We start from the raw sequence: 26,582 nt of genomic DNA, 5'->3' as shown, positions 1-26,582 counted from the left end.
TATAAAATATTAAAAAAAATAATTATTATTATTTTTTAATTATATAAAAAAATATTTTTATTATAAAAAATTAAAAAATATTAAATAATATTAAATATTTATTTTATTTAAATATTTTAAATATTTTAATTTTATTAGATGATACGCTGCTATTGCATTGCACGTGGTGTACAAAGAATAACTCTTTTCACTTTTAATCTTCCTTTCTTTGGTAAAATTGAGGGACGGGAAATCTGGCTAGAAAACCGTCTCAATTCTTAAAGCTCCATTGTTTTCTCCGTCGAACTGTTCGCCCTGTCTTTGTCAACAAAAAACCGTTCGCTTTGTCGAGATCTCGTCTCTCTCGCTTGCTCTCAGATGAGCGAAATCCCAAACCCCAGCTCGATCTCTAACCCTAACACGAGTCCCGGTGATCTCCTCTCATGGCTGCTCGGCTCCGAGCTTCGCTGCCCTCCGGCCATCTTTTCACCTCCGCAAGCTCTGATTCTCTCTCCGATGGGCCTGTCGCTGGTTTCTCCGGGAAGCCCCTTGGAGCGTTCAAGGTGAGCCCTTCTGCTCTTTTCTTCTTCTTCGTTTCTATTTCAATGGCTTTGTAATGTGCTTTCTCTTGACGATATGTTATTGTTGTTGTTTTCTTAGATCTGCCGTTCGCCGCTGAAGATGGCACGAACACGTAATTCACGTTTGAGAATTTTGGGGTCCATTGAGTAAGTTTAATTTTCATTTTGATATTTGATATCTGGTTAGCTTAGACAGGAAAAGATGAAATTTTGAGGCGAGAACTGTGTTAATTTGGTGGTTCTGTTGCGATTGACATGGACTAGCTCAGTAATTTTCATCACAATTCATTTCTGTACGGTGTTAAGCTAAATCAGGGCAGACATAAGAAATCTTGATGAGAAATTGTGTTGAAATGAGTAATTCTGGTTAGGATTACCTTCTGTCCACGCTGAGTTAGAACTAGTGGATATGATTCGAGGAGACCTTCCAATTTAGGTGTCTCACGGAATTTTATGAGAGGCCTTACGGTTTGGGGTAAAAGTGTTATGGATATTTATCTCCGGATCCGTTTTCGTATCTGAATCAATTCGTATATAGATAGAAATTTGAAGATCTAACTGCATCTGTATCCACATCCACATCCACATCTGTCAAAGAAAAATGGATATGGATACGGATAGATAACTATCCGATCCGTATCCGAATATTCGAATCTACGTATAATTTTATATAGCACTTATTAATTTTTAATATCTTTGATTCTATGGTTATAAAGTTTAATTATCTAGGTAACATCCATAATTATATCCATACTTCCAGTATCCAAATTGTATCTTTATCCATTTAAAACAATTATAAATATGAATATTTTTGTCCGAATAATATCCGGATCCGTATTTGTATTCGTCAGACAAAACAAATATAGATATGGATATGCTGGTATCTGATCTATATCTGATTCAATTTTAGCCCTACTTACGGTGTTTGCTAATTGTTGGATTGGTAGTTGCTGTAGATGAAAACAAAAAAAAATTAAAAATAAAGACACAAGTCAGTGTGGACAACTGTCGTCCCCACATGGTAGCAGGAAAGGTGCAATCCCATTTACCATATGGGACCCATCAAATTAAGACCATCATGCAATTCACTGATGGTCATGATAACCTCTCCACTTCATGTCCAAATTGTTGAGGATCCTATGTCATCATGATTTTTATAGAAGTAATTTTGTTCATATTTAAATTTTACATTTAAGGACATGATTTTAAATCTGGTGGGGAGGGACTCTGAAAGAAGAAAAAATAGGAAAGAAATAAAGGAAGGAAAGAATAAAAGAAGGAAAAAAAGAAACGAAGAAAATAGAAAGAAAAAATAAAAGAAAGGAAGGAAAAAAAGAAGAAAGGAAAGAAGAAAAGAGATTAAAGAAAGAAAAAGAAGAATGGAAGAATAAAAAGAAAGGAAGGAGGGAAAGAATGAAGAAAAACGGAAAAGAAAGGAATGAGTAAGAAAATGAAAGAAAGAAAAGAAGAATGGAAGAATAAAAAGAAAGGAAGGAGGGAAAGAATGAAGAAAAACAGGAAAGAAAGGAATGAGTAAGAAAATGAAAGAAAGAAAAGAAGGAAGGAATGAAGAAAATAAAGAAAGAAAAAAGGAAACAAATAAAAAAGAAAAAAATAAAGTAAAGAATTAGGGGGAGAAAGATGAAGGGTACCTCCTAGGACACTGTTGATCTTAATCCATATTGAGAAAAGATGAAGGGTACCACATATATGCATAGATTTAAGTTTTACTGTCGATCTTAATCCATATTGAGAAAATAAATTCTGGAATGATACAAAATTCCAGTGTCTTTTAATAAAATAAATGATAAATAAACAAGCACAAAATATGATAATTTAGGAGGCAAATTGGACCATTGTTTCTCAACAGAAGTAATTCTTTTCAAGCATAACCTTGGCACTATTTCAAGTAAAATATATGAACACTTAGACTCTTTATTAAATGGATATCTCTATTCTAATCTACTTAATCTCTGAAATCCCAAAAAAATGGAAACATAAGTACAGTAGACTGCAACTAAACTTCCAAAATTGCACTTTTGAAACTTGTCGTAATTAATATGAACTGACCCCAAAATTTAGTAGCTCCCCTTTTGGGGTGTTAAATATGTATCTATATGATGGAAAATTGATGACTCTGTGTAATCATGCGTACACCCTAATTTTTCATTGGTTTAAATCAAAAGCCTTATCTTTCTTTGCCTTCAATTTATGTGATGCGTGGCTACATATATGTGGGAATAGGCAGCATCTCATTTTTCCAGTCAATCTTATTTTTTATGTGAAGTCTACCTTTTCTTGATATAAACTAGCTAAGCAATTAGTCTTGTCATAGTTTGTAGTGTTTGACTGTTGATTTCATGGCAGACATTCGCTTGAGGCCACAAATACTGCTTGACTCAAATTGATTTCAACAGATTATGAGAGCTTTAATTTTGTTTGACTAGTGTTTCCATGAGGCATATGAATATTGCCTTACTCAAAATTATTTCAATGGGTTTAGAGAGCTTTAGTTTAGTTTTTTAGACTGGTGATTTCACGGTGAACTTTCTCTTTAGGTCTCACAAAGAATGCTCGATTCGAAAAGATTTCAGTGGATTTAGGGAGTTTTACATCAGCTACCAAATCTTGTGATATTTGTAATATATCAACCAGCCTGTTGATACCACTGTATGGATTTTTTTTTCCTTCAAAATTGGCTCAATGTGGTAGATTCACTTAGGTGGATGTTCTTCACGAAACTTTGTGAAACAATCTCAGGTTATCAGTTAGGAAAATTTCTAATGGTTAATCTTCTGCCAGAAAAATTAGAGCATGTGACAGTTATCTGAGTTTTGTGTTCGGATTGTAGCTTCTTACGTTTTCTACATTTTCTTGCCAAGCTTTATCTGGGACTCCCTCAGGTCATGTATGTATTGTGAATTCTGACACATTATGTACATATTGCTATGTGTTTTAATAGGACCTTTCTCATCTTTGGACTGCACAGCAAATAGTAACTTTCCTTTTAAGCTAAATGTAGTGTTTCCTAATTTATATATTTTAATTCCAAGAAAAAGTTATGCAAATGTTTGTATTATGGGAGAAATTAATGGAAATCACTTGGGAAGCCATAGGCTATTCCACTGCTATCTCCATATTTTTGTAACTATTGAATTTGAACATGTTTCCAATGGGGTCTCCATGTGGTTCCTTTCATGTTTCCATACTTTATTTTTATCAGGAAGAAAGCTAATTGAATGCATTCCCCAAAAGCTTAAATGTGCTTAGTAACTATGACCAATTTTATGATAGCTACAATGCTTTTAGTTGTTCATCACTTTAAATCTATGTTGCGTGATCTGTTGCAATATGCAAAAGTAAAGGTAGGTGTGCTTCTTGAGTCTTTGTTTGATCACCATGTTATCACATGCTGCACAAGTGTAAAATAGATCTTCATTTGCAGGAGAAAACCTCCTTTCAAGACAGAGGCTTCGGAAGAACCTATTGGCTTGACTCAACGGCTTACAGAATATGAAAAGCAGAGATTAGAAGGAAAAGATTGTGGGTTGGATCTATTTGAAGATTTGAAGTTTAGGTTTCGAAGGTTCAAAAAACGGAACTACATGTGAGTAGAAATGGATGTTGCGCTTGAAAGAACATTTGGTTTCTAAACTGATCAGAGTATGCCATTGACAGGGAAAATCTGGTTCACTATCAGAACCTTTCCCAACAGCAGACACCCAAGGTGGGTTTTCAAACTAAAATTGTGGTTCTCATTCCTACCCTTTTACCGTTCACTGATACCTTTACAATAACATCACAGTATCACACAGACGTCACATTATTTCATACATTATTTAACACATTTATCATAGGGTAATTGTGTAGTTTCCTGTCAACTGATCATTTCAAGTGCAGTTTATGGTAATTGCATGTGCAGACTCAAGGGTCTGCCCTTCTGATGTTTTGGGATTTCGACCAGGGGAAGCATTTACCGTGCGAAATGTGGCAAACCTGGTTCCACCATTTCAGGTATTGCTTTTGACATAAAAATTACTCCAGCTTACTGAATTGCACTAATTTGGTAAAAGAAAGCTTTTTCTTTTTTGCTGCTGTATGAGATTTCTGACATTCAGTAACTCATAATATATATATTGCAGCATGGGGCCTCAGAAACTAGTGCAGCGCTTGAGTTTGCTGTAAATTCTCTTGAGGCAAGGATTTTTTTTATAATGTTTATGCCTTAATTATATTTGGGTGGCTACACATCTGCACACCTTTTGAAACAGTTTACTATTCTCCTTGGGAGCTGAGACAAACTTTGCTCACATGTCTAGGTTCCTAATATATTAGTTATTGGTCATAGCCGTTGTGGGGGCATTCAGGCTCTTATGCATACGAAAGAAGGTTCTGATTCCAGGTAACTGTAAATATAGGCATTGCCTGCATTTTTTCCATAGTCTCCTTTTCTGCTGTTATTTTTCTTGTGTAAATATCATCTGAAGTGGATTCTCATTATTTTTCTCTATTTTTTGCACATTCGAGAAGCTTTATTAAAGATTGGGTTTCCATTGGAAAGAATGCAAGATTAAGCACAGAAGCGGCTGCTGGAAGCCTGAGCTTTGACATGCAATGCAGACATTGTGAAAAGGTAGTAGTGCCCCTTTCCTTCACAGCCACACAATATCTTGATCCTTCATGTGGCAATATACACATGCATAGACATATGTACTCAACATATGTATGTATGTGTCATTTGCAGCTGACCATATTGTATTTGGGTTTTGTTTGTAATGCCGGACAAGTAACCAGAATACTACGTATGCATCGCATTAACCAACACAAATGCATGCATTCTTTGATTTTGCATTTGGCTTTTTAGTGAGCTTGTGTATGGATGCAGGATGCATGCATCATTTTTGATCCTGCCAAGCAAAAAAGGAGGGCATTTGCTGATATTTGCCCTCTCTTTTCTTTATTTCCATCTGTAGATGTTTAAACGTCTACAAACCGTGGCCACGGTATCTTTTGGATGGATTGATATTACCGGTCTGTATAGTTGCCAAAAGAAAGTCACAAGTTGGGTTTGTCTTTATGCTACTTTGGTGTTGAGCTATTTGTTCATGAAATGGTTTTCCTTATTACAGGAATCAATTAATGGCTCGCTGCTGAACTTGCTGACATACCCATGGATAGAAAAAAGAGTGAGCGAAGGGACGCTCTCTCTTCATGGGGGCTACTATGACTTTGTTGATTGTACATTTGAGAAGTGGACACTTGTGTACAGGGAAGGCTTGCAAGGTGGTAGCAAGTATGATATCAAAGATCGCTCCTTATGGTCCTGAATCACAACCCCCATAACAAGAACCTTATATTTATAGCATATTCCGAAGATGTTATCGCTGCTGCTGCCTTGTAGTTTCTGTTACATTTGATGCACATTTGGTTAGAATTCAGCTGGTTACCACGTTAGAAGGGTCTGTCTTTGATTTTGCAAGAGCAGTCAATGGATACACTTACATATCCAGCATTGAATGTAACGCCAACATTAGTTGAGCAATAATTCAAGCCCTTTCTCATTATGTCAATAATTTATGCAATAATTTGGATTTGATCCAATTGGAAGCTGTATTTGATGCGATGATGTAAGCACGGGATTTTGTTATCTGTTAAATCTGTATCTGTTCATGAGAATTGTTATCGTACGTCTGCTGTTTTCATGCTTTCCTGGTAGACGATGAGCATCCTTCATTTGTTTCTCTGACTGTTTTGCTTTGAGTAGAAGTTGGTCTTAATTTGTTCCACCTCCAAACCGTTGGAATCAAAAAGATGCGGTTATAACGTTCCTGCTATTTTTATGCTTGCCTGATAGAGGATGAACATCCTCTTTTGGTTTCTCTGAAAATTTCATTTCAAGAACGTCTGGTCTTAAATTTTTTTCTTCCCCTGAACTGTTGCAGTAAAAACAATGTTGTTAAAAAAACTTAATTCTTCCTACTTTCTCCATTGCTTTTTTTTTTTTTTCAAAAAAAAAAATCCCCCCTCTCTCTGGCCTCATGAACAAGTCCTCTTGCATGCTAGAATCTCCATGGAAAGGTGAACCATCTTTGGCATTCTAGAATTTTGGGACAAAATCTAGGTTTCCATGAACCCTTAAAGCTCTTCATTATTCTTCCTTCTTCCACACTTGCGTGGACGTTGAAAACTTTCCACTCACATGGAGATTCAAATAATCCCTAAAAGTGCAGGAATAATTCACAGCTTGCAGTTTTATGCGACTAAAATCTTGACTGGCTAAGATAGGTGATGATCATAAGACTATTGATCCCACCTGTAATAAAAGGGCCAATAGAAAATAGCAAAATAATAACGTACGTGCAAGCAGTTAGTCATATGGTTAAAACAGTAATAAGACGTAAGTGAAGATTATTATTCATTGCCCACTGGGGATTTTGGTACATTCAGTCATATGGTTAAATTAGACTACAGCAAACCATATATAAGAATTCACCAACATATTCCAACGGTTGCAACTACACCTCCATTATTGGTAACCAAACAGACCCTAAGATGAGATACATCAGGTGATATGTAACCGAGTTCAACCTCTAAAATAGCAAAATACCAACTGACACAACAGAGAGAGACAAACTGATCTTAAACGAGGCAAATAGGATAAGCAATTAGAATAGGCAACTAGGATACGGTACACGATATCCTGCCCAATCCTTAACTAAAATAGGATTGAAGAAAGGAAATACATATTCTGAATGTTTATGTTACATCATTTGTCATCTGTAGAAAAATATCTAGCAACCAGGTTGAGAGTCGTGATCTCATGCTAAATTGTAAAGGGGTTGCTTTGCAAGTTTTTTCAATACAGTCAGCCTTGTTATATCATCCACTTAAGTCTGCAATTTAGGATATATAGTTAGAAGTTTGATTGAATATAGGATAATTTCATAAATTTTCTGCCATAGTTCCAATAATGGCAAATCTTTTAGTCTATGTTAGATGATAAGACAGATGTGAACCAGAAACCTAAGACATTGATAGGAAATTTATCTCTTGCTCAAGCTATTCATTAGATTGGAGGCACTGGTGCTGCTCACAAATTATCACGGAAATTTAATCCTCTTGGCTGGGCCTTGGTCAATGATAGGATCCATAGGAGGAATCTGAGGTTCTGCTGTTTGTTGGTCTTCTGGCCCTTTTTCTGCCTCAGAGCTGGAGGGAGGTAAATAGCCCTCAGGAAATGGTGGCGGAGCTGGGGCCGGTGGCAGCTGCAAAATGGAACGATATAGAAAAGAAATGGAAAGGAAAAATCAAACTTCAGGGTCTTTCTTTTCAGAAAAATGTTGTGGGGAAAGATACAAAAAAAAAAAGAAAAAAAAAAAAGAAAAAGAAAAGGAGGAACGAATTCAAGAAAGGGGTTTCAGTCTCATGTCTTTCTTCAAGGATAAAATGTTGTAAGCAAAGATATAACACAGTAAAGGGCAATCTTATGCATCCAAAGTCCAAACAGTTTAAGAAATGGACTAGATCCTACTATAAGTTCTTCTACCTACTCTACTAATAGGCATACAACACAAATGTCACAAGTGCATATATAGGCGCATCAGGCGGTTAAGCACATCTTTCATAAAAACAATAAAATAAAATAAAATACCATGTTTTATTATACTGTACAAGCATTGCAAGTTTACATCAAGAGGCTTTTGCATACAAGTTTCTCACAGAGTATGAATCTGTAAACCATTCACCATTTAAATTCACATTTATTCACATGAGTTTTTACTTGACAGACCCTAAGAACTTAGGATGATACTCATAGCACAAACCTGTACCTTTCAAAGAGAAAAAAATCATTTGGTTGTTTCTAAAAAACCCCATCTCAATTATGGAAGTCTCTTACTGTTTCTCAATTTTAATAATGAGCTGCACATGCTCAAATCCAGTAACTATTTGAGATATCCTTGCTAATTTGAGGTTAGCAACCACAAACCAGTGACCGAAGATCTGCCGCCATGCCTGCAGCACACCATGTCACACTCAACAAGCAAGCTTACTTCTAGTGGTAGCTTATGCTTTTCGAACTTACTTTATTATAGTTTACCAGATATTTATCCACCATTATTTCTGAATTATTATTTGTGAGCCAGATGACAAGGGTAGCCACAAGTGCACACATGGATGGTGTTCATGTGGCTTTGAACAAGGTTAATTCACGAAATAGAGGGACATGGCATTTGCAATCCCATTTTATCAATTAATTGACAATAGTTTTCTGCAAATTTGGGTGGCATATTGAGACATTAGCCGGTGCCTGTCCATTGAGAGATCTACCAAGTCCTGGTGGTTATAGTAATACATTTTGCTCCATGCAATAAACTACACATTGAATTTTGCAGTTGTAATATTTACATGTTTAACAATTTTTTACCAATTTTGAGGACTTTTGAACTTTTCTGGCAAAGATCCAAAGGGCAAGGCAACCAAGGATTAGAATAAGTTCTGAACACAATTTTCTCCCAGTCATGCTGAAACACTTTAGCTGTTTCATGATTTTCGATAATTACAGTCAAAAAGAGAGCAAAATTTATTTCATGCACATGTGGTTAGATCTATTCAGTTCAGGAGATACAAGACAGAATCTTTGAACCACCCTACACTAGCACAGACAAAGTAATATAGATTCTCCATTTTAACAGTTAAACACATTCTCTTTCCATTTTAAATCTAGTCCTTCGACTTTCTTTTGCTTCAGCCAAGTAATTTGATTTTTTTTAACTTGAAAGCATCAAGTGATATTTATATACATGTTTTCTAGGCACTCATCTTTCCAAACATTTTAAAATCCAATACCTTGCAACTGCACTTGCTTGACATTCAAACTACTCAGAGTTAAATAAGCTTTGGAATGTCTATTTGTACTTAGACACATGTAATCTAAGTAAGAACAGTTTGAAGAATTTGTTTTATGAATATTTCTGATAATTTTTAAACTAAGGCCCTTGCACAGTGCATCATTATCAATACTTTTCCAACAGTTCATTTTTCAAATAAAAAGAAAAATGAAAACTTGATATCCATACATGTCATTTTCAAATCACAGGCAAGAGTAGACAAGAGTGTTGGGAGTTTTTTTTCCCCTTCCTCTTTTGAAGGATAAAGAGTTTCAAGAATTTGTTATTTTATTTACATAAGCAAAAAAAATTCTATGTTATTCTCTCTACCACATTGTAACAATAAATGTCAGCACAAGAATATTTGGAACGTATGATCACGTTACCTTGCGTTGCAATGATGCAAGAATATGGTCGACTCGTTTTAATTCCTTGATGTCAATGGCCTCCTTTGCTGCCTTTGATTCAGAGTTGACATCTTCATTTTCTGCCTCAGCTGCAATATAACATAAACCTATGTTTAACTTTGCAAAGTTAAAACAAAAATAAGCTTGTCATTCCTTACTGAAAAGAAAAATATGCAGATAAAATAAAACCATGTACAAACGCAAATCCAAGAGAAAACATGGTTGGCAATTGCTTTATTAGTTCATTTTACTTTTAGGGAAGTAGATTACATGATCATAGAATAACTTTTTTGGGGAATACAGTGGTTATTCACCACCACTCAGATTTGAGCCTGAGACCTCTAACTGAGAGAGTAAGGCACCAACCAGCTGAACTAACAGCTGTGGGTGGTCATAAATTTACAAAGCCAACAACATAACATGAAAAAGGACACATGAGTAAGGATCAAAAGTTCAAAACACCCTTTTCTTTTCAGTTTCATGGAGACATCCAAAAAGGGAATTTTTGTCCTTTAACCATTGTCTGTAAACCTTTCTGATATCCCTTGTTTTTAATCGTACTCTATGTATAATTATAATACACGATGTATTAGAGCATTTGAACAATAATGAAATCATACACACCGTTTGGCATCCAATGGAATGGAAAAGCCAAAGTGGCATTTAGACATTCAATCAATGCATTGATGATTGACCCATTTACTTTGGCGAATAGTAAATTAGTTAAAATACTAAATATCCTTTGGCTCTTTGCATTCCATGAAGGATTAGAAAGTCATTTATAGAAAAAAAGTGGAACTTCATTTTTGTCATACCATATAACAAACAGAGGAGGACCAGCCATAATAAATAGGGGTTTTATGTTTTTCCCATGACCAAAATACCTCTCCACCTCAGTTTATAGTGCAACCAGCCCATTAACATTAAAACATAGCAGAAAGCAGCAGAAATATGAACATTAATGAAAAGTATAAATAAATAACGAAAATTTGTATATCTAATAGCTAAACCAACCAAACAACAACTTGACCTATTGACTAGGACACAATCTAAGTCCTAACTCCTAATGCATTAATTGAAGCTCTCGGTCCATGCTACATTCATCCACAATTTTGTTGACACCTGGTGTCTACATCAATAGGAGGGGCTTCATAGGTGATTGTATGTCATCTTGGTACTAGATTTTGCTTATGGTAGAATTTGCATATAATAGTTCGACCAATCACTCCAGTGCTCACAGTCCTTTTAAGGCTGCCAGGGTCATAAACCTAGGAACCTGTAGATCTCTTGCCACCTGAGACCAGACCTAGTGAACATGCTTCATCATTTGCTGGGCATTTGCATGACTTGCATAATGAGATCAAATGTAGAACTATTTTAAGCAATGAGGTACTCAGATCTCTAAAACAGATTTTAAAAGTTCCAAGAAAGAGTGTGATGATATGCATCCATCATAAGAGAAGCTTCATGCAAAGAATGCAAGCTTACAAGATTATCCATAGAATACCTGCCGGTGCCTATGTTCAAGTAAAGGACCTCATTCTATACAAGAAACAACAAGCAATCCCATGAGTGGGCAACCTGTTCCAGACCTTTATCACTATTGCTCCACCATTTCTACAGTACATACCTCCCCTATACCATCACCGTTCCTTGGGAAGAGAGAAAAGATTGAGCACATTTTGGATGATCGGATCATTGGCAAGGATAATTTATTATTAGCTGTGCATAATAACAAAAGGAGCCACAACAAATTAATCGAAGAATAGGCCGCTGAAGGCAAATTCTCCAAGATGTAGAGAACTAACAGAGAATATCACGAGTTTCAAACCTACCATCGACATAGATGCCGGGCACCGACAGGTTTGCGAATAGACAAGACATAGACAAAAAACTTTGATTAATATAACAAGACTTGATTAAGTTCTAGTAATTAGGTGAATTCATTTTTTTGGTTGTTTTAGCCATTAGATTTTGTTATTTTCTTTTTCTTTTTATTATTTTTCATATTTCTGCTGTTTTCTGCTATGTTTCTAATGTTAATTAGTCAATTGTAGTATTAAATTAAGTGGTGTATTCTGGTCATGAGAAAAATGTCAAACCCATAGTTATATGGCCCGCTCCCCTTCTCTATTTATAAACAGTATGACAGAAATGAAGTTTGGCTTTTTCATACCTGAGTTTCTTCTCCTTCGTGCAAAGTGACTTCCGTGGAGAGAGTGTAGATATGATGTTTTCCTCTCTCCCATCTCTCCTAACACATTTTTGGTTTTCTTTTTACTTTCCTCTTTTCCATCAAAAGCTGTTATTGTTTCATCCTTTTTTTCTGGGGGTTTAAACCCTAAACCTACCTGCAAATAACCTAAAAAAACCTATACTTATCTGCCTGAAATCTTGTGACAACTAGCCTTTTTTTGGCTGATGGCCTATTGCCAAGTTTGCAGAACCCAGCCACATGTTCTGATGGTTAAGAGCCAAGCTAAGGGATGCTACTGATGTGCTGCTGCTGCTACTGCATATGTTGCTCGCTAAGGAGCTGGGACTAGCTCCAACTGCTCTAGCTTGTGCCTCTTGTCCTTTTCATCATTTCTTTATTTACTAATATTCCAAACCAGCCACCATCCTTTGAAACTCATCTGAAACCTTTTACGCTGCTGCAGATCCTAGTATTGCATATTCTATCCAATAGTTCATCACAAAAGGGATCTTGATGTGCTTCCAAAGTTGCTGATCATGAAAATCTTATGCACAATGCTGCTGATTGGTGTGGAGACTACTTTACTTAGAGGAGCCTACAAGTGAACAAACTCCATTCCTACAGTAACCTGCTAAATTTTGATCCTGTGTAGAATTCTACCTGTATATTGTTAGTTTAGACTTTAGTTGCCGAAATATTTACTTCTGATCACACCAGGCATACCGCATTCATTGTGTTGAATTTTTCTTGCATTGGGTTAGTTCACATCTTATGGATCCTTCCTATTTACTTCAGAGACATAAATTCTGTTGCAAGTTAAGGGTGCCTTCACCATTAATTTAGTTTCAGATTTATTAAGTTCATTCTTGCTTACACATTACAGCTTAGATGTGCATATATGGTCTCCCCTCAGGTTATCCTACATCACAAAAGGAACGATGATAAATCTTAGAATTACCATGCGCCCATGCAATCATTTTCTTATGATATACTCGTCCAATGACGATGCAACATATACAATCCGGAAGCTACTGAAGGAACTTGTAGAAAGCAATCTAAATGAATTTCTATGCAACAACGAATGGTTCCTAAAACACTCTTTATGTCTCCCAAAGTCCCATCTCTCAACATCTAATGCAACTTTGATTCCCCAAGCAAAAATACCTCACACATATGATAACTTTTCAACAATGACTTGATGCTCTATATCTTCATGAAAGGGATTTATTATTAAAAGATTAAAAAAAAAACTGTATTAGGCATGATAATGCATGGACCTTTGACCATATGCACGCTTGCAAAACCACATGCATCTATGCAAATCTATGTGTGTGTGCATGTGTGTGCTGCACTACTATGACTGTGCCCAAGCCTGGATGAAAAAGTTGGAGTGTTAATGCTACACAGATACCAGTTTCATAAAAACCGCATCAAACTACAAAAGTTCAAGAATAAGGAGGGGTACTTTAATCTTTCCCGAAAGACTCAAGAAGATAAAACCTAAATGGAAGTTGTGAAAACAGATATATAAAAAGCTTAAATAATAACAAAGGCAGCCCCAAATAAGAATTCATTGCGAAGGAGGTTCTAAAAGAAATTTCTTGACATTTCAATAACAGCCAAACACAAGTTTCGGCCCCGTAACAAGACAGCAGAAGAACTTCTGGACCTAAACCCTCATCTAAACCCTTCCTTAGGTGAACCTATGCCTTCATAAGCCACCTCATGTGGTCATCACACAACCATTTTTGCAGATTACCAAGAGTGCTACTAACATCCAAGTTTCTTTTAGTGTGGCCATGAAAGTAAAACTGCAGTGGTACAACCAGGTACTTGGTGGGAAAAATGAAGAAGGTATCAAAATTAATATAATCAACATAATAAGAAAATCCTAAATTATTCAATAAAAGTAGCAAATGCGCAGGTTTTTTGATCTTATACCATAACCAATCTTCTCCAACTTTGAGGCTGCTATATTGAAAGCCTTTGATATATGATAGAGAGCCCTGCCCTGCGGTGAATGAAGGTATATAATAGTTAAAAGAAAGAAATCTTCCAAAAGTGACTTCAAATCAATGTTTAAGATAATAAAGTTTGGAATATAATAGTAACTCTTGCCTAACTCATCCATAAAACTATAACTCCTAAACACTTGATTACAAACACCTTTATTGGTCAGACTTAAATACAGCACTAAGTTACTTTTATTTATTAAATCATACATACATTCATGAACTATAAAAGCACTATTAAGAGTCTAACGCAAATTAACACCTAATACAGAAGCATTTGGTACCTCTATAATGTTAATAGAAATAATATTATGAGCCAGTACTTTGCCATTTCTACAACCAAAAGAGTAAGGAGTAAAAGAATGGGGATCCACCTAATTAACATCATAAGAACATAAATTAACAAAAAAAAAAGGAAAAAAATATATGTACAATCATTGATTTAAATAAATCATAAATTAAGAGACAAGCATCCCCAAGTTCACATTTTCCTCCTGTTCAGAAAACTAAAAACCCATATTGACATGATCATAGGGTTCTCCAATTTCATTTTAAATGACACCCTTGTTCCTTTTTCCTTTATGCAACAAATCTATGAACTCATGAATATAAATCAATATTGTAATGCCCTAACATAACAGAACTTAGTCTGTGCAGTAAGCATGATGATCAAAATGATGTAGTGCACAGGTATCTTTTTGGGGAACATAACAAGGTTGTTTTAGAGGCACATGTGCCATTTTTCTCAATTTGGTTTGTACAAAAGAGAAATGGTAGAGATTGATAGATTTAATTACACTTTGTTATAAGCATTACAAAGTCATGAAAAAAGTATTAAAGTTGGAATCCCAAGAGAAGAAAATAACAGTCTGGTATGCTTGATTTTTTATCAAGGTGTCCTAATTAAAGGCATATTCACCACAGCAATTTTTTACTGATAATAAATGCATAAATGCTTGTTATAGGAGAGGACAAAGTTATGCATGTAAGCTTAACCAAAAAAAATCTAATGCTAATGTTAATTTGGAGAGCATGTACTATGTTTGGAGATGGCAGTTTTTCCAAAGACTATCAACATAGTTCAAAGAAGAATTGCAACACTAGTGCTTCCTTTGGTGCTAGTGAAAGGGTCTCTGAAAGGCTAATTTTATGTTTGATAAAGCTTGACAATCTCTAGCAGCTTCAGCTAAAGCAATAATGATGTATGTCGCTTCTTGTAAGTTTCATCACAAGTTTAAAATAAATTTTACAGACTACAAGACATCTCTTGAGAATAGTTTTAGCAATTATGCACGTTATATATGCCTGAGGGCATATTGAATTGCTAAATCATTGAACTAATATGGAAATCTAAAAACACAAATGAAAATTTTGAAATGAAGATCAAGTGACCTTTACAAAATCTATTGCTTGGCCAATATGCTATAAGTCCATCACAAATATATGACAAATTGTCTCTACATCAGCAATTTTAAATGGAACAAATACTTGAAAAATCAAGAAATAGTTGTAATCCAGTTCTTCATCATGTATCAAGCTTTCAACTAAATATACTCGAGGGGTGTTTGGTTTGCGATTGGAATTGGAATTGAAATTGGAGTGGATTGAAATGGAAATCGAAATGGCCATATCCTCTAAAGCGTTTGGTTCATGACCGAAATCTCCAGAATGAATATTTGAATCCTTAGGAGAGAGTTGGGATTGGGTTTTAGGGGGCTCGAGCCATTCCCATTCCATCCCGATGTTAAATGTATGCCCTAGAAGCCAATCGGACTGGCACATTAATTCTTTCTAGAACATAATTTTGTACTTAACCTAATTATTTAGGATAATTAATTACCATTCATGTAGTGTATGTGTCCGTGAATCGTCCAAGGAATTAATAAAATGATGACACATATTCTCAAAAGTTGAGAATTTGAGGTATGTATCATTGATGGTTATTTTTCAAATTACTCCCGATCGTAGGATCATCATGGGAATGGTGATCGATCCAGATAGATTGGTGTATGGATCACTTCCTTATGAATAGACGAGTCTCGAGTCTACAATGCAGAGACACTGGAACGAGAGTACAGATATTTGTTAGAGAACAAAGGTACTGAACGTAACCAACACAAGAAGTCACTTGGATGTCTACTCACTTGTCCGTGATATTCTCGATGTTGTAGTAGTGTGAACGATTTTTTGATCTGTGGTGCCTCGACTGTTCGCAATGAGATTGCTTTAGTTTGACTACACCATAACTCGATTTCCTAGCCATACGAAGTCTTGAAGTGTATGTTGGATGCAGTAGGTTCATTGTAGAAATAGAGTGTGCACCTAGATGGGATCTATCGACCTTAATAAAAAGAAGAAGTCTTATGCAATTTCTGAGACAGAGTTCAGAAAATCTTTAACCAAAGCAAGTGTGAATACTGAAAAAGAATTTTTACGAAAATTCATAAATGAACTCGAGTCGAGTCAATCTTGCATATGACAGACGATGGGATTGATAAATTTTTCATAATCTCCATCTTGTCAGAACTCACGATAGAAGAACTAAATCACACAATAACTACACATAGAGGTTCATTACTTCCATTCTACTGAATTGCCACTACATATTGTTAGGTGTCACTGGTGGATCGTAAGACTCCTCGAGCATCATCTTGATGATCGATGACCCTTGATGGACAGCATTGAAATTGTTCCAATCCATTGAAAGGAGTTTCAATGATATTTTGATGGAGATCAAAATATATCTCACTACCAGATAGAATAGAACCTACAGGATTACACACAAAAAAGATCCTGACTGATTGAAATGTCGAATAGCGATTTTGAATCACAAAAAAAATTCAATTATCAATGTGATTAATGATCGGACTAATATATAAAAGTTACGTGATGGACTTGCTAAGAGTTAGTAAGTTATAAGAGAATTTAATTGCAATTGTTGCTAATTATTTGATTTTTTCAAATATGGATCGAATTAAATCAGATCTAATCTGATTGAATTTAGTTTAATTTAAGTTTCTTAGTCCAAATAGAATTTGAACTTAATTCATAATTGGATTTGACTCAATATAGATTCGAATCGGATTTGAATCGAAATGAAATTGAGTTAGAAAACCAGAGTCCCATTGGACTGGGACTCTTTTTCCTTATCCACACCTTATATGGGATGTCCAACCAGATTTTACCGTGGCCCCTTCTATGCGTGGAGAGAAATATGGCGTGGAGAAAGTCAGGCGCTACAAGGTAAGGTAGCAATGGATGAAGAATCCTCTTTTAAGGACTCTAGCAAACCCTAACTCCACCAAATCCTAAAGTTTTGGTTTAAAAAGGGGATAAGATGGGGCACCTCCTAACTAATTTTGAGGGGATTTTAACGTGAAGAAAAGAGAGAAAGAAAAGAGGGCGTGCGGCATGGTGATTGGCGTGAGGTTGTTAGACATCTCTTCCCTTCTTTCTTATAATCAAAGGTTGGTTGTTAGGTATCCTCTTATCTCTCTTCTTTGTCCAAAAGTTGGACATACCTTGTCTCTCTCATTCTTCTCCACAGATGTCTAAGACTTAGACAAAAAGAAAAGAGATTTGATCTCTTGATTCCTTCTCCATAATCAGTCTAAAAGTTGGATGGAAAGAAAAGAAAAGAAATGGGATCACTTGTTCTTCTTTTCTTCAGATCTTCTTCTTTCTCTTGAGAAGAGAAAGGGAAAAAAAATCAGATTAGATCTGATTTCTTAATCCTCCTATAAATCTCTTTGATTTTCTTGAAAGGAGAATCAAAAGAGACATACAATTTGACCATCCAAGAAGCGATCTCTGCAAGAAAGTTAGCATCCTGGTGAGATCAGAATCTTCTGATCAGATCAGCCTTGTATGGATGCCTGTAGAGACCGGACACTTGTGTGGCTTCAAAAGGACCTTGAAGACATCTATAGATTATCGGATCGTGATTTCAACGGATCATGAAGATATTCACAGATCATCGGATCACAGTGAAGATCTACCCGCACAAAGATAAAAATTAATTTTTTATTTTGCTTGAATCTTAATCTTATACATATGATGATGTCTAACTTATGTGGAGATATGATCTCTATGCATGCTTGATTAGATTAGATTTAATTAGAGATTTATTTTAACATCGTTCTAACATAAGATTGCTCTGGCATAACGTTGATATGTTATGTTACATAGTTGTTCTAGAACGATGTTGAAAAAATTTTGAAATTTTCTTCTGTTGCATATTGAAAAATTCTAAAATCTCTGCATGCATACCGGATCGCCATGTGATAGCATTTCCCAATATCTAGAATTAGAATCGATATGGACTCCCCCCAACTAAATGGTTAGAATAGGAGTCATCCATGCCCATTCCCATTCCAGGCCCTAATCGCCCCAAACTAAACAAGCCCTCAAACAATCCATTAAAATAAGGTGCAGCCAAACATGGTCAATTTCCACAACCCAGACAGAATGTCAAATTTTCTAGAGACCAGACAAGTTTTATGAGAGAAAAAAATGAAAACTTCTAATGAAAACTTCCATTAGCACAATCAGTACAGTTATCAAAAATGAAAACTTCTAATGAAAACTTCTAGAGACCAGACAAGTAGGTAAGGCAGAAATCAAAAAACAATTTTCACAAAGGCCCTAAAGGTCAACTTTCGAAACCAGAACATGCCGTTGCCCTAATTTATATCTGAAAAGGAAACCTGGCCTCAAGTGGATATGCACTACAGCAGATTTTCCCATCGAATTGTGCTGGAAGAATGTAGTATTTATATTTGAATTTTGTATTTAATTTTTTATTGCATCGTTTCGCATTGATTATGGTTGATTGAAAGGCAAATGCACTTTCCAAATCCTGCAAGCAATTGGCTCAAATTCGCATCATCATCATCATTCTCTATTACAAAGTTGGCATGTTTGCTATTACATGTTACCCATAAAAAATTAAAATAGAGTAGCAAACAAGATAAGTTGGCTGGGAAAATCTTACCAAATTCCATACCAAATCCTATCATTCTTCACCGGCCCATGCCAAATTAACGACAAACAAATGATGAATAAAAATTTGTCAATATTTTCTATTGTCAAGTTTGCATACATGACGATAATTCTTTAGACTATATCAGAAAACTTGTTCCCGGTTCATCAATCATCCCCCAATAAGCAGCAAAATCGTCGCTTGCACAGTTCAAAAAGTACGATAAAAAGGAACTCACCATGCGAGCGGCGAAGATATTGCAGAGCTGTGGCGCCTGGTAGATGGAACCATCGAGAATATAATAAGTGAGCATCGGGCTGACCTTCTCTGGCCCATCTCTCTTCTGCTTCCGAATCACAAACAGATGCGGCTCCATCACCTCGCTCAGCACGTACTCAATGCCCGTCATCTTCCTATAAAATCCCACGCAAAAGAACGAAAAAAATCATACAATGAACTCAGAGAGACGACGAAGGCCGAAGGGAAAAAAATTGAGGGAAAGAGAAAGGAAGGAGGGGATTTCCGGAGGAGTACGAACGAGAGGTGGGAGAGGTCGAGGGGGTGGATGGAGCGGGATCGGAGCTGTTCGTTGTTGCAGGACCAGTCGTAGAAGGGGGAAAGGGCGAAGTAGTCGAAGACGAGGTTGCGGTCGAGAGGGTAGGTGTTGAGCCACAACTGGTCCCGGAAGCAGATCCCGGTCATGTCCGTCCCCGGCGGCGGAGGCATCCCCGCGGGGTTCCCCTCGCCCCCCGCTGCCATCGCTGCCCCTTGCCCCGCCGGTGGAAGCGGCGTCGCCGCCATTGGAAGGTCCTCTTCTCCGGCGGCCTCGAGTACTAGTTCGCTTCCTGTAGGTTGGTGGTGGGGAGAGAGAGGGGCACCGGGAAAGAGGGCGTGCTGAAGAAAGCGAGGGAGAGGGGGCAGGCAATGGAGGGAGAGAGAGAACGGGGTTTAGAGCATAGACTATAGATAGAGGGGATGGAACCGGGTGTTGTGAATCATCGTGTCCGATTTACTCTAGTTATTATTTCTTTTATATTTTAGTTAAAATAGAATTTTATCTTCGATAGTATTCTATTTATTTTCAATTTTATATTTTATTAAATTTATTTTTTTAAATCTAAATAGGAGTTAAACTCTAGTCCATAAAATCTCTATCTAAACGGACCATTTGCATCTCTTAAACGATGCGGAATGGAAGAGAGGAAAGAAATTATTTGTACATACAGAAACTCTTTCATGAGATTTTTATTTTTATATTTTAAATAAATTTATTTTCTCCTCATAATATTTTTTTATAATATTTTTTTATAATTTTTTTATAAATATTTTTATTTGATTTTTTTTTGGATCTCAGATCGAAACTGTCAACCTACTCTACGTCGCATGCCTGTATGGATAGGAAAAAAAGAATTTTAAAGTATTATCTGAAACATAATTTTTTGACTAAATTCTCTAATACATATTATTTATATAAAAAATATTTATGATGCCTGTTATTCTTTTATGATATATTATCAAATTTAATCTTTTGAGTCCGGGTAGCTGGTCTGGCTTGGGAAATAAATAAGCAAATCAGTTGATGCCCGGTTATCTCTCGCTCACAAGTCACGACCTTGTGACGTGATTGACGTTAGAGAAGTCATAACGTATCAAACAGGATTTTTTTTAAATATTTTTTTTAAAAAATTTATTTCTCAATCTACCTCCGGATCCAACTTATTTTCAAAACTATCCTAATTACAGTGGATGCAGTGACGTGATGAAACCACATGTTAGAGATGCGATTTCAAATTACAGTGATGCGATGGAATCGCACGATGGAGATGCAATTTCGATTTGAAACCGCATCTTCAATATGCAATTTCAAACTGAGATTCCACCTCATAAATAAACTAAAATAAAAAATAAAATCATATGCAATTTTATCTAATTTCTCCTTTTTTTTTTTTTTTTTTTTCCCCTCTTCCGTGCATCGCACGGCTAGCCTACCTTCTTTTTTTTCCCACTCTGCTCTACTGAGGAGCGCAGACGGAGGGGCGTGAGCGATCATCCGTATTCGTACAGAGCTACAGGGGTTCGGGTTCGTCGGGGTCGTAGGAGGGAAGGAGAAGGGATGACCGCGGTGTAGGGATGTGGAGGGTGTAGGGAGCGATCATGCAGGGTGCGGGAGGCACTTAGGGCCAGGGAGGGAAGGGAAGAGGGGTTGGTGGCATCGAAGCCTGGGGATACGGATTCGTCGGGGCCGAAGGAGGGAAAAAGAGGAGGTTTGATGATCGCATGGAGCCGAATGCAGTGAGGACAGTGGGTGCAACGTGGATGACAACAGGGCGGGGCAGGGTGGGACAGGGCGAGGCCACAGTTTAGGTCTCACAAGGCGGCCGCTGATCATCGGAGGCGCAGGAGGGGGGGCGCAGGAGGTAGGGAAGGAAGGGAGAAAAACGAAAAAAAATATTATTAATTTATTATTAATAATAATTTGAATAATAATAAAATATTATTATTTTATTAATAATAAAATATTATTATTTTTTATTAATAGTAAAATATTATTATTTGATTAATAATAAAATATTATTTTAGTAATAATAATAAAATGTTATTATTTTATTAATAAAATAGTAACACTTTATTATTATTACTAAATAATATTTTATTATTAATCAAATAATAATATTTTATTATTACTTAAGTTATTATTATTAATAAAATAAAAATATTTTTTTTCTTTCATTCGTCTCTTCTGGCTCCATCCTCCATCTGCGCTCGTGCCAACTGTTAGTGCTCCCTCGTTCGCTCGATTCCACTACCCATCTCTCTTGCTCGCCTACGGTGCCCCGCCACCATCCCTCCGATTGAGGGAGATAGAAAAGTCTGCAAATTCTCTGCTTACATATTACATTTTTATATAATATTTTATTTTTTTTAATATTATTTATTATTATTATTTTCGTCTCTTCTCCCTCCTCTACTTTTATTTTTTTAAGTATTATTTTTTTAATTTTTTAAAAAATACTACTTTATTATTATTAAAAAATAATATTTTTATTATTATTTAAAAATAATAATTTTTTAAAATAATATTTTATTATTATTATTTTGAAATAAATTTTAAAATTAATATATTATTATACAAATAGTATTTTTAAAAAAATTTAAAAAAATCCAGATTTCTTGAGCAAAAATAATTAAAAATAATAATAACATTTTATTACTATTAATCAAAAATAATAATATTTTATTATTAATAAAAATAATAAAATAATAATAGTTTTTTCATTTTTTTCTTTCCTCACCAAAATATTTTTTTTTTTCATTTTTCCCTCTTCCTTCCCTTCCTCCCACCGCTCCCCTCCCGCGCCCTCGACGATCCGCGGCCGCCTCATGAGGCTTAGGCTGCCGTCCCATCATCATCCGCATCGCACCCATCGTCTCCACCGCATCCAACTCCGCACGGCCACCAAACCCCCTCTCCTCCCCTCCCCCGACCCCGACAAACCCAAGTCCTCTGGCTTCGACGCCATCAACCCCCGTCTCCTCTCCTCCTCGGCCTCCCATGCCTCCCACACACTACGCAACTGCCCCCCACACCCTCCACGGCCCCGCACTATCGTTGTCCCCTCCCTCGACCCCAACGAACCCGAGTTTCCGTGGCTCCATGCGAGCACCGGCAATCGCCCGCATCCCTCCGTCTGTGCTCCTCGATAAAGCAGGGCGGAAAAAAAAAAAAAAAGAAGGTTGGCCACACGATGTGCCGGAGAAGAAAAAAAAGATAGGAGAAATCGCATGTTAAAGATGGGATTTCATTTGCAATCGCATCTTTTAGGTGCGATTTTGTTTTTTATTTTTTTTTGCCTATTGGGTGGCATCTCAATTTGAAATCGCATGATCGCATGTTGAACATGCAATTTCAAGTTCGAAATCACATCTTCAACATACGATTTCGCCACGTCACTGCTAACTTACTATAACTAAGATAGTTTCGGAAATAAGTTAAGTCCAGAGATAGATTGAAAAATAAATTAAAATATATATATTTTTTAAAAAAAAATTCATCAAACATGATGTGAACCGAAAGTTATTTTTCACTCTAACAATTACAAAAAATAAAATATAAAAAGATACTTTACTAATTTTAAGCAAACGGCATTAAAAAAAATACTAACTTTCAAAAAACCATCAATGTTTTAATATCCTTGGTATGTAATTTACATGAGATGTAAAGATCTTGTATATTATACAATGTCGATGATTTAGATTGATAGTTAACCCACTATTTGGTAGGTTAGATGGTTTTCACTCTATTTTTGTTTGAAAATATATATATAACTATTTTTTAATTTTTTAAATAATTTATGCAACAAAATATTCTTATATAAGGTAATTCCGTTGATTAGTTATGGTGTATTTAGTGTGATATGTTTTTACTAAATCAAATTTTTATAAGTTCATTTTTATGTACTTGATTTTCTATTGAAAGATATACATAAATCAATAAATATATATGTATATATTTTTAATGTTGGAAGGAACAACTCTTTAGTGTTCATTATGGCAGTGTTTGGTTGGATAATTCTAGATGGAATAAGGGCTTATTCCATTTTATTCCTCCAAACAGGTGAAAAAATGGTGGGCCATCCTAATTTATCAAATCCGGTTAATCTTTCCTAATCCTAGAATATCAATTTCATGGTGGACCATAAAATTGATAATTCTAGGTCATATTATTCCCAACCCCACCAAGGTATTCAGCATCATTTAAACAAAAAGATAAAGACGAGGTGAAACCTTATCTACCCCTCTTTTTTTACCTCTTCGTCTTCACGCCGCAGCCGCTGCTCACACCCTCTCACCTTCTCGATGACTTGAAATTCTTTGTAGACCTCCTCCCCTCCATCTCCTTCGCTGCTCCAATGTCCTTCTTCGTTCAATTTAGATTCCATAGCCGCTCACCGCCTCACATCCCCTCGATCTCTCTGCAAGTAGGTCTTATTCTCCCTACCGCGTATGGTTGTCGTCCCTCCTACTGACTCCTGCAGTGTACATTGTGCGTCCCTTGCTGCCCCTGTCCTTTCCTCGTTCACAGTCATCAGTGACAGCCTAATGATGTATTTGGATTTAACTTGTTGGCAAGCCATTCTGTGCTGTGTTTAACTTATTGGTAGCCTCTTCTGTGCTATGTTTGGATTTTTTATGTTGTATTTGAATTGCTTTTATCCTTAATATGTTTAATGCTGCCTCATCCTATGGTTGCTGCCATCAATTATGAGATTTTTTCAAAGCACCAGTTGCTTTATATTAATATTGCCTAATGTAAATATGCCAAGACCGATATTGCATAACATCGATGCTGTCTATTACAGAGGTGTTTGCAATGATAAAAAAAGCAACATGTAGCCTGATAGATGCATTACTTGAAGATATGCCCATTGTATGTCTCTATTGTCCAATGTGATGCTATAAAATACTCCTGAGCACAGCCTCTTGAAAGTTCATATTTATATTTATTTTCGATTTTCATTCTTTACTTTTAATTTATGTACATAGTCTTATTTTCTACAAGTTGTCTTATCTATTTTACACATTCAATTTTGTTTAGCAAATGCTAGGAGATTCACCTATCTTCTACATCTTTTTTTCTCACACCTGATACATCAAGAATTGGTAACGGAGATAATCCAACTACTATATGGTTCTCACAATACTTAGCTAAAAAAACCAACTCTCTGTACGCTAAACTTGGCCAAAGGCATTCTTGGGTTCTTTGAAAAATTCATCTTCTATTCCTCATGGAATAGAGGCTTATTCTCATGTCAACCAAACACCAGTTGGAATAACATTATATTAATTGCACTGGAATAAAGATGGAATATCAGATTTTCAACCAAACAGAAATATGAAATAACAAGGATGAATAGCTATTCTCCAAGAATTCGTATTCTTATTCCAGAAATAAAATTTTGGTATCCAAACATTACCTATATGAATCCAAATAGCAGATTCAGAATACCAGACTTTCACAGAATACACTGCACCAAATTAGTCACCACTTGGACTACGCCCAAATAGACTACTCAAATTCCACGGTAGATAACACACCACATTAACCCATGTATTTCACAAATTCATAAATTGAAGAAAAGCACAATACCATGATTTTGAAATTGAAAACCTTGAAAATCTAAACAAATTTACCAAAAAAATATATTATAAACTTAAAATAAAAAATAAGGTGCAATACGATTTTATTTTATTTCTAAATTTAAAAATATGGATATATCTTGTATAGTTAATTATTTTATCAAAATAAAAATATGCCGATAATGGCTAAGACGGTGATGATAGTGACAGAGGCAATGATTATTATGGTGATTTTTATGATTTTATTTTTAAAATAAAAAATAAAATGGTACCAAATAATTTGTTATGGATGAACAAATTGCAAATTCAAACCTCAGACAAATGAACCAACAAATTATATAACTATGGATTATACACTGATGAGACAAAAAGAGAAAGTAAAGAGGTGCTTGGTTGGAAAGAACGAGGATCTGAAATCGAAATGAGAATGGATGACTCCCATTCTAACCGTTTGATTTGAAAATAATCTGATTCCGATTCTAAGATAGAATGAAAATGATCCAATCTACATAAAACTCAACCTTTACTTTCTTCTATGGATTCAATTTTTCATTGCAACTTTAATTTCAATCATAAACCAAGCATTTTGAGAGATTTGACTATTTTGATTTCAATTCTGATAGCGAACTAAATACCCCCTAAGTGACATTTCAATAAGCTACAAAATGGCAACAAATTGGGCTGTTAGACATCAGCTTACAAGGCTATCTAACATAGCCATAAACGAAATAACCGAGCCTCATTCTTACGAATTAATATATTTTGCTTCACCGCGGCTTGCATAATAACTTCTAAGAACGACAGGGTCTCGTATTCGTAGGATTCCGAAAAGACATATCTTCTTTCCCAGGGAATTCAAGGTAGCGGGTGATTATTTTGGGAAAAATATCGAGAGCAAGTTTTGCTGTGAAAGTTTCTGATCTCAAAGAACAGCAGACACCGGCATCTACGTGAAAGTTGCATCTTCTAAAAGCTTTGTAGTTTCTTGTACACTGCAACAAGGTTCCACCATTTATTCTAGCATACATCAGATTAGATCTATGTCAGACTACCCCAGGAGAAAAAAAAACTGTTCCGCTTGCAGATGATTTCATTTGTCACTTTTCATTCCCACAAAATCAGAGTTCCTGTGTGTCTTCCAGATTATGCTTAAGAATCCTCAAGTCTTAACACTATCAAATGTCCTCCTTGGCACAAAGGTGAGCTTTTCTCCACATGAAAAAGAGTAACTAAGATGACCGTTGTGAATTGCATACTGGTTAAATAGCCATGTATAAAATGGTATGTGCAACATTCATCACAATGGCGTCATACAGTATTTGATCATCATATTTACCATTGCCAATGCAGAAAGAGACAACATGGTGTTGCTTTATTCTAGTATACGTCCATAACAGTA

The 26,582-nt window shown here is 35.8% G+C and overlaps 2 protein-coding genes across 2 annotated transcripts; one reads left to right on the top strand and one right to left on the bottom strand.

The window, feature by feature from the left end:
- The first annotated feature begins 276 nt into the window (after positions 1 to 276).
- Positions 277 to 6,124, top strand: LOC105058500 (beta carbonic anhydrase 5, chloroplastic). The gene is made up of 9 exons (XM_010941449.3): positions 277 to 542; positions 640 to 707; positions 4,006 to 4,167; positions 4,239 to 4,287; positions 4,461 to 4,574; positions 4,703 to 4,756; positions 4,880 to 4,962; positions 5,091 to 5,193; positions 5,690 to 6,124. Exons 1-9 carry the CDS (start codon positions 423 to 425, stop codon positions 5,885 to 5,887), a joined length of 951 nt encoding a protein of 316 aa, XP_010939751.1. The 5' UTR covers positions 277 to 422; the 3' UTR covers positions 5,888 to 6,124.
- A 1,356-nt stretch (positions 6,125 to 7,480) lies between these two features.
- LOC105058501 (mediator of RNA polymerase II transcription subunit 6) lies at positions 7,481 to 20,037 on the bottom strand. The gene is made up of 5 exons (XM_010941450.4): positions 19,584 to 20,037; positions 19,284 to 19,458; positions 13,994 to 14,063; positions 9,835 to 9,944; positions 7,481 to 7,825 (listed from the first exon to the last, which is right to left on the bottom strand). Exons 1-5 carry the CDS (start codon positions 19,844 to 19,846, stop codon positions 7,661 to 7,663), a joined length of 783 nt encoding a protein of 260 aa, XP_010939752.1. The 5' UTR covers positions 19,847 to 20,037; the 3' UTR covers positions 7,481 to 7,660.
- Positions 20,038 to 26,582: the final 6,545 nt, after the last annotated feature.

This window comes from Elaeis guineensis, chromosome 15 (genome assembly GCF_000442705.2).
Source record: "Elaeis guineensis isolate ETL-2024a chromosome 15, EG11, whole genome shotgun sequence".
Taxonomy (NCBI): domain Eukaryota; kingdom Viridiplantae; phylum Streptophyta; class Magnoliopsida; order Arecales; family Arecaceae; genus Elaeis; species Elaeis guineensis.
Note: the sequence above shows the minus strand (reverse complement) of the source record. Positions and strands in the feature narration are given on the sequence as shown.

What these genes read in the sequence shown, in the direction of transcription:
- LOC105058500 (XM_010941449.3), top strand. Translation starts at nt 423, where the DNA reads ATGGCTGCTCGGCTCCGAGCTTCGCTGCCCTCCGGCCATCTTTTCACC. An exon ending in CCCAACAGCAGACACCCAAG is followed by an intron (nt 4,288 to 4,460) that starts GTGGGTTTTCAA and finishes TTTCAAGTGCAG; the next exon opens with TTTATGGTAATTGCATGTGC. An exon ending in AATGCAGACATTGTGAAAAG is followed by an intron (nt 5,194 to 5,689) that starts GTAGTAGTGCCC and finishes TCCTTATTACAG; the next exon opens with GAATCAATTAATGGCTCGCT.
- LOC105058501 (XM_010941450.4), bottom strand. Translation starts at nt 19,846, where the DNA reads ATGGCGGCGACGCCGCTTCCACCGGCGGGGCAAGGGGCAGCGATGGCA. An exon ending in CTCGACCTCTCCCACCTCTC is followed by an intron (nt 19,459 to 19,583) that starts GTTCGTACTCCT and finishes GGGATTTTATAG; the next exon opens with GAAGATGACGGGCATTGAGT. An exon ending in GTTGGAGAAGATTGGTTATG is followed by an intron (nt 9,945 to 13,993) that starts GTATAAGATCAA and finishes GTTATATTGCAG; the next exon opens with CTGAGGCAGAAAATGAAGAT.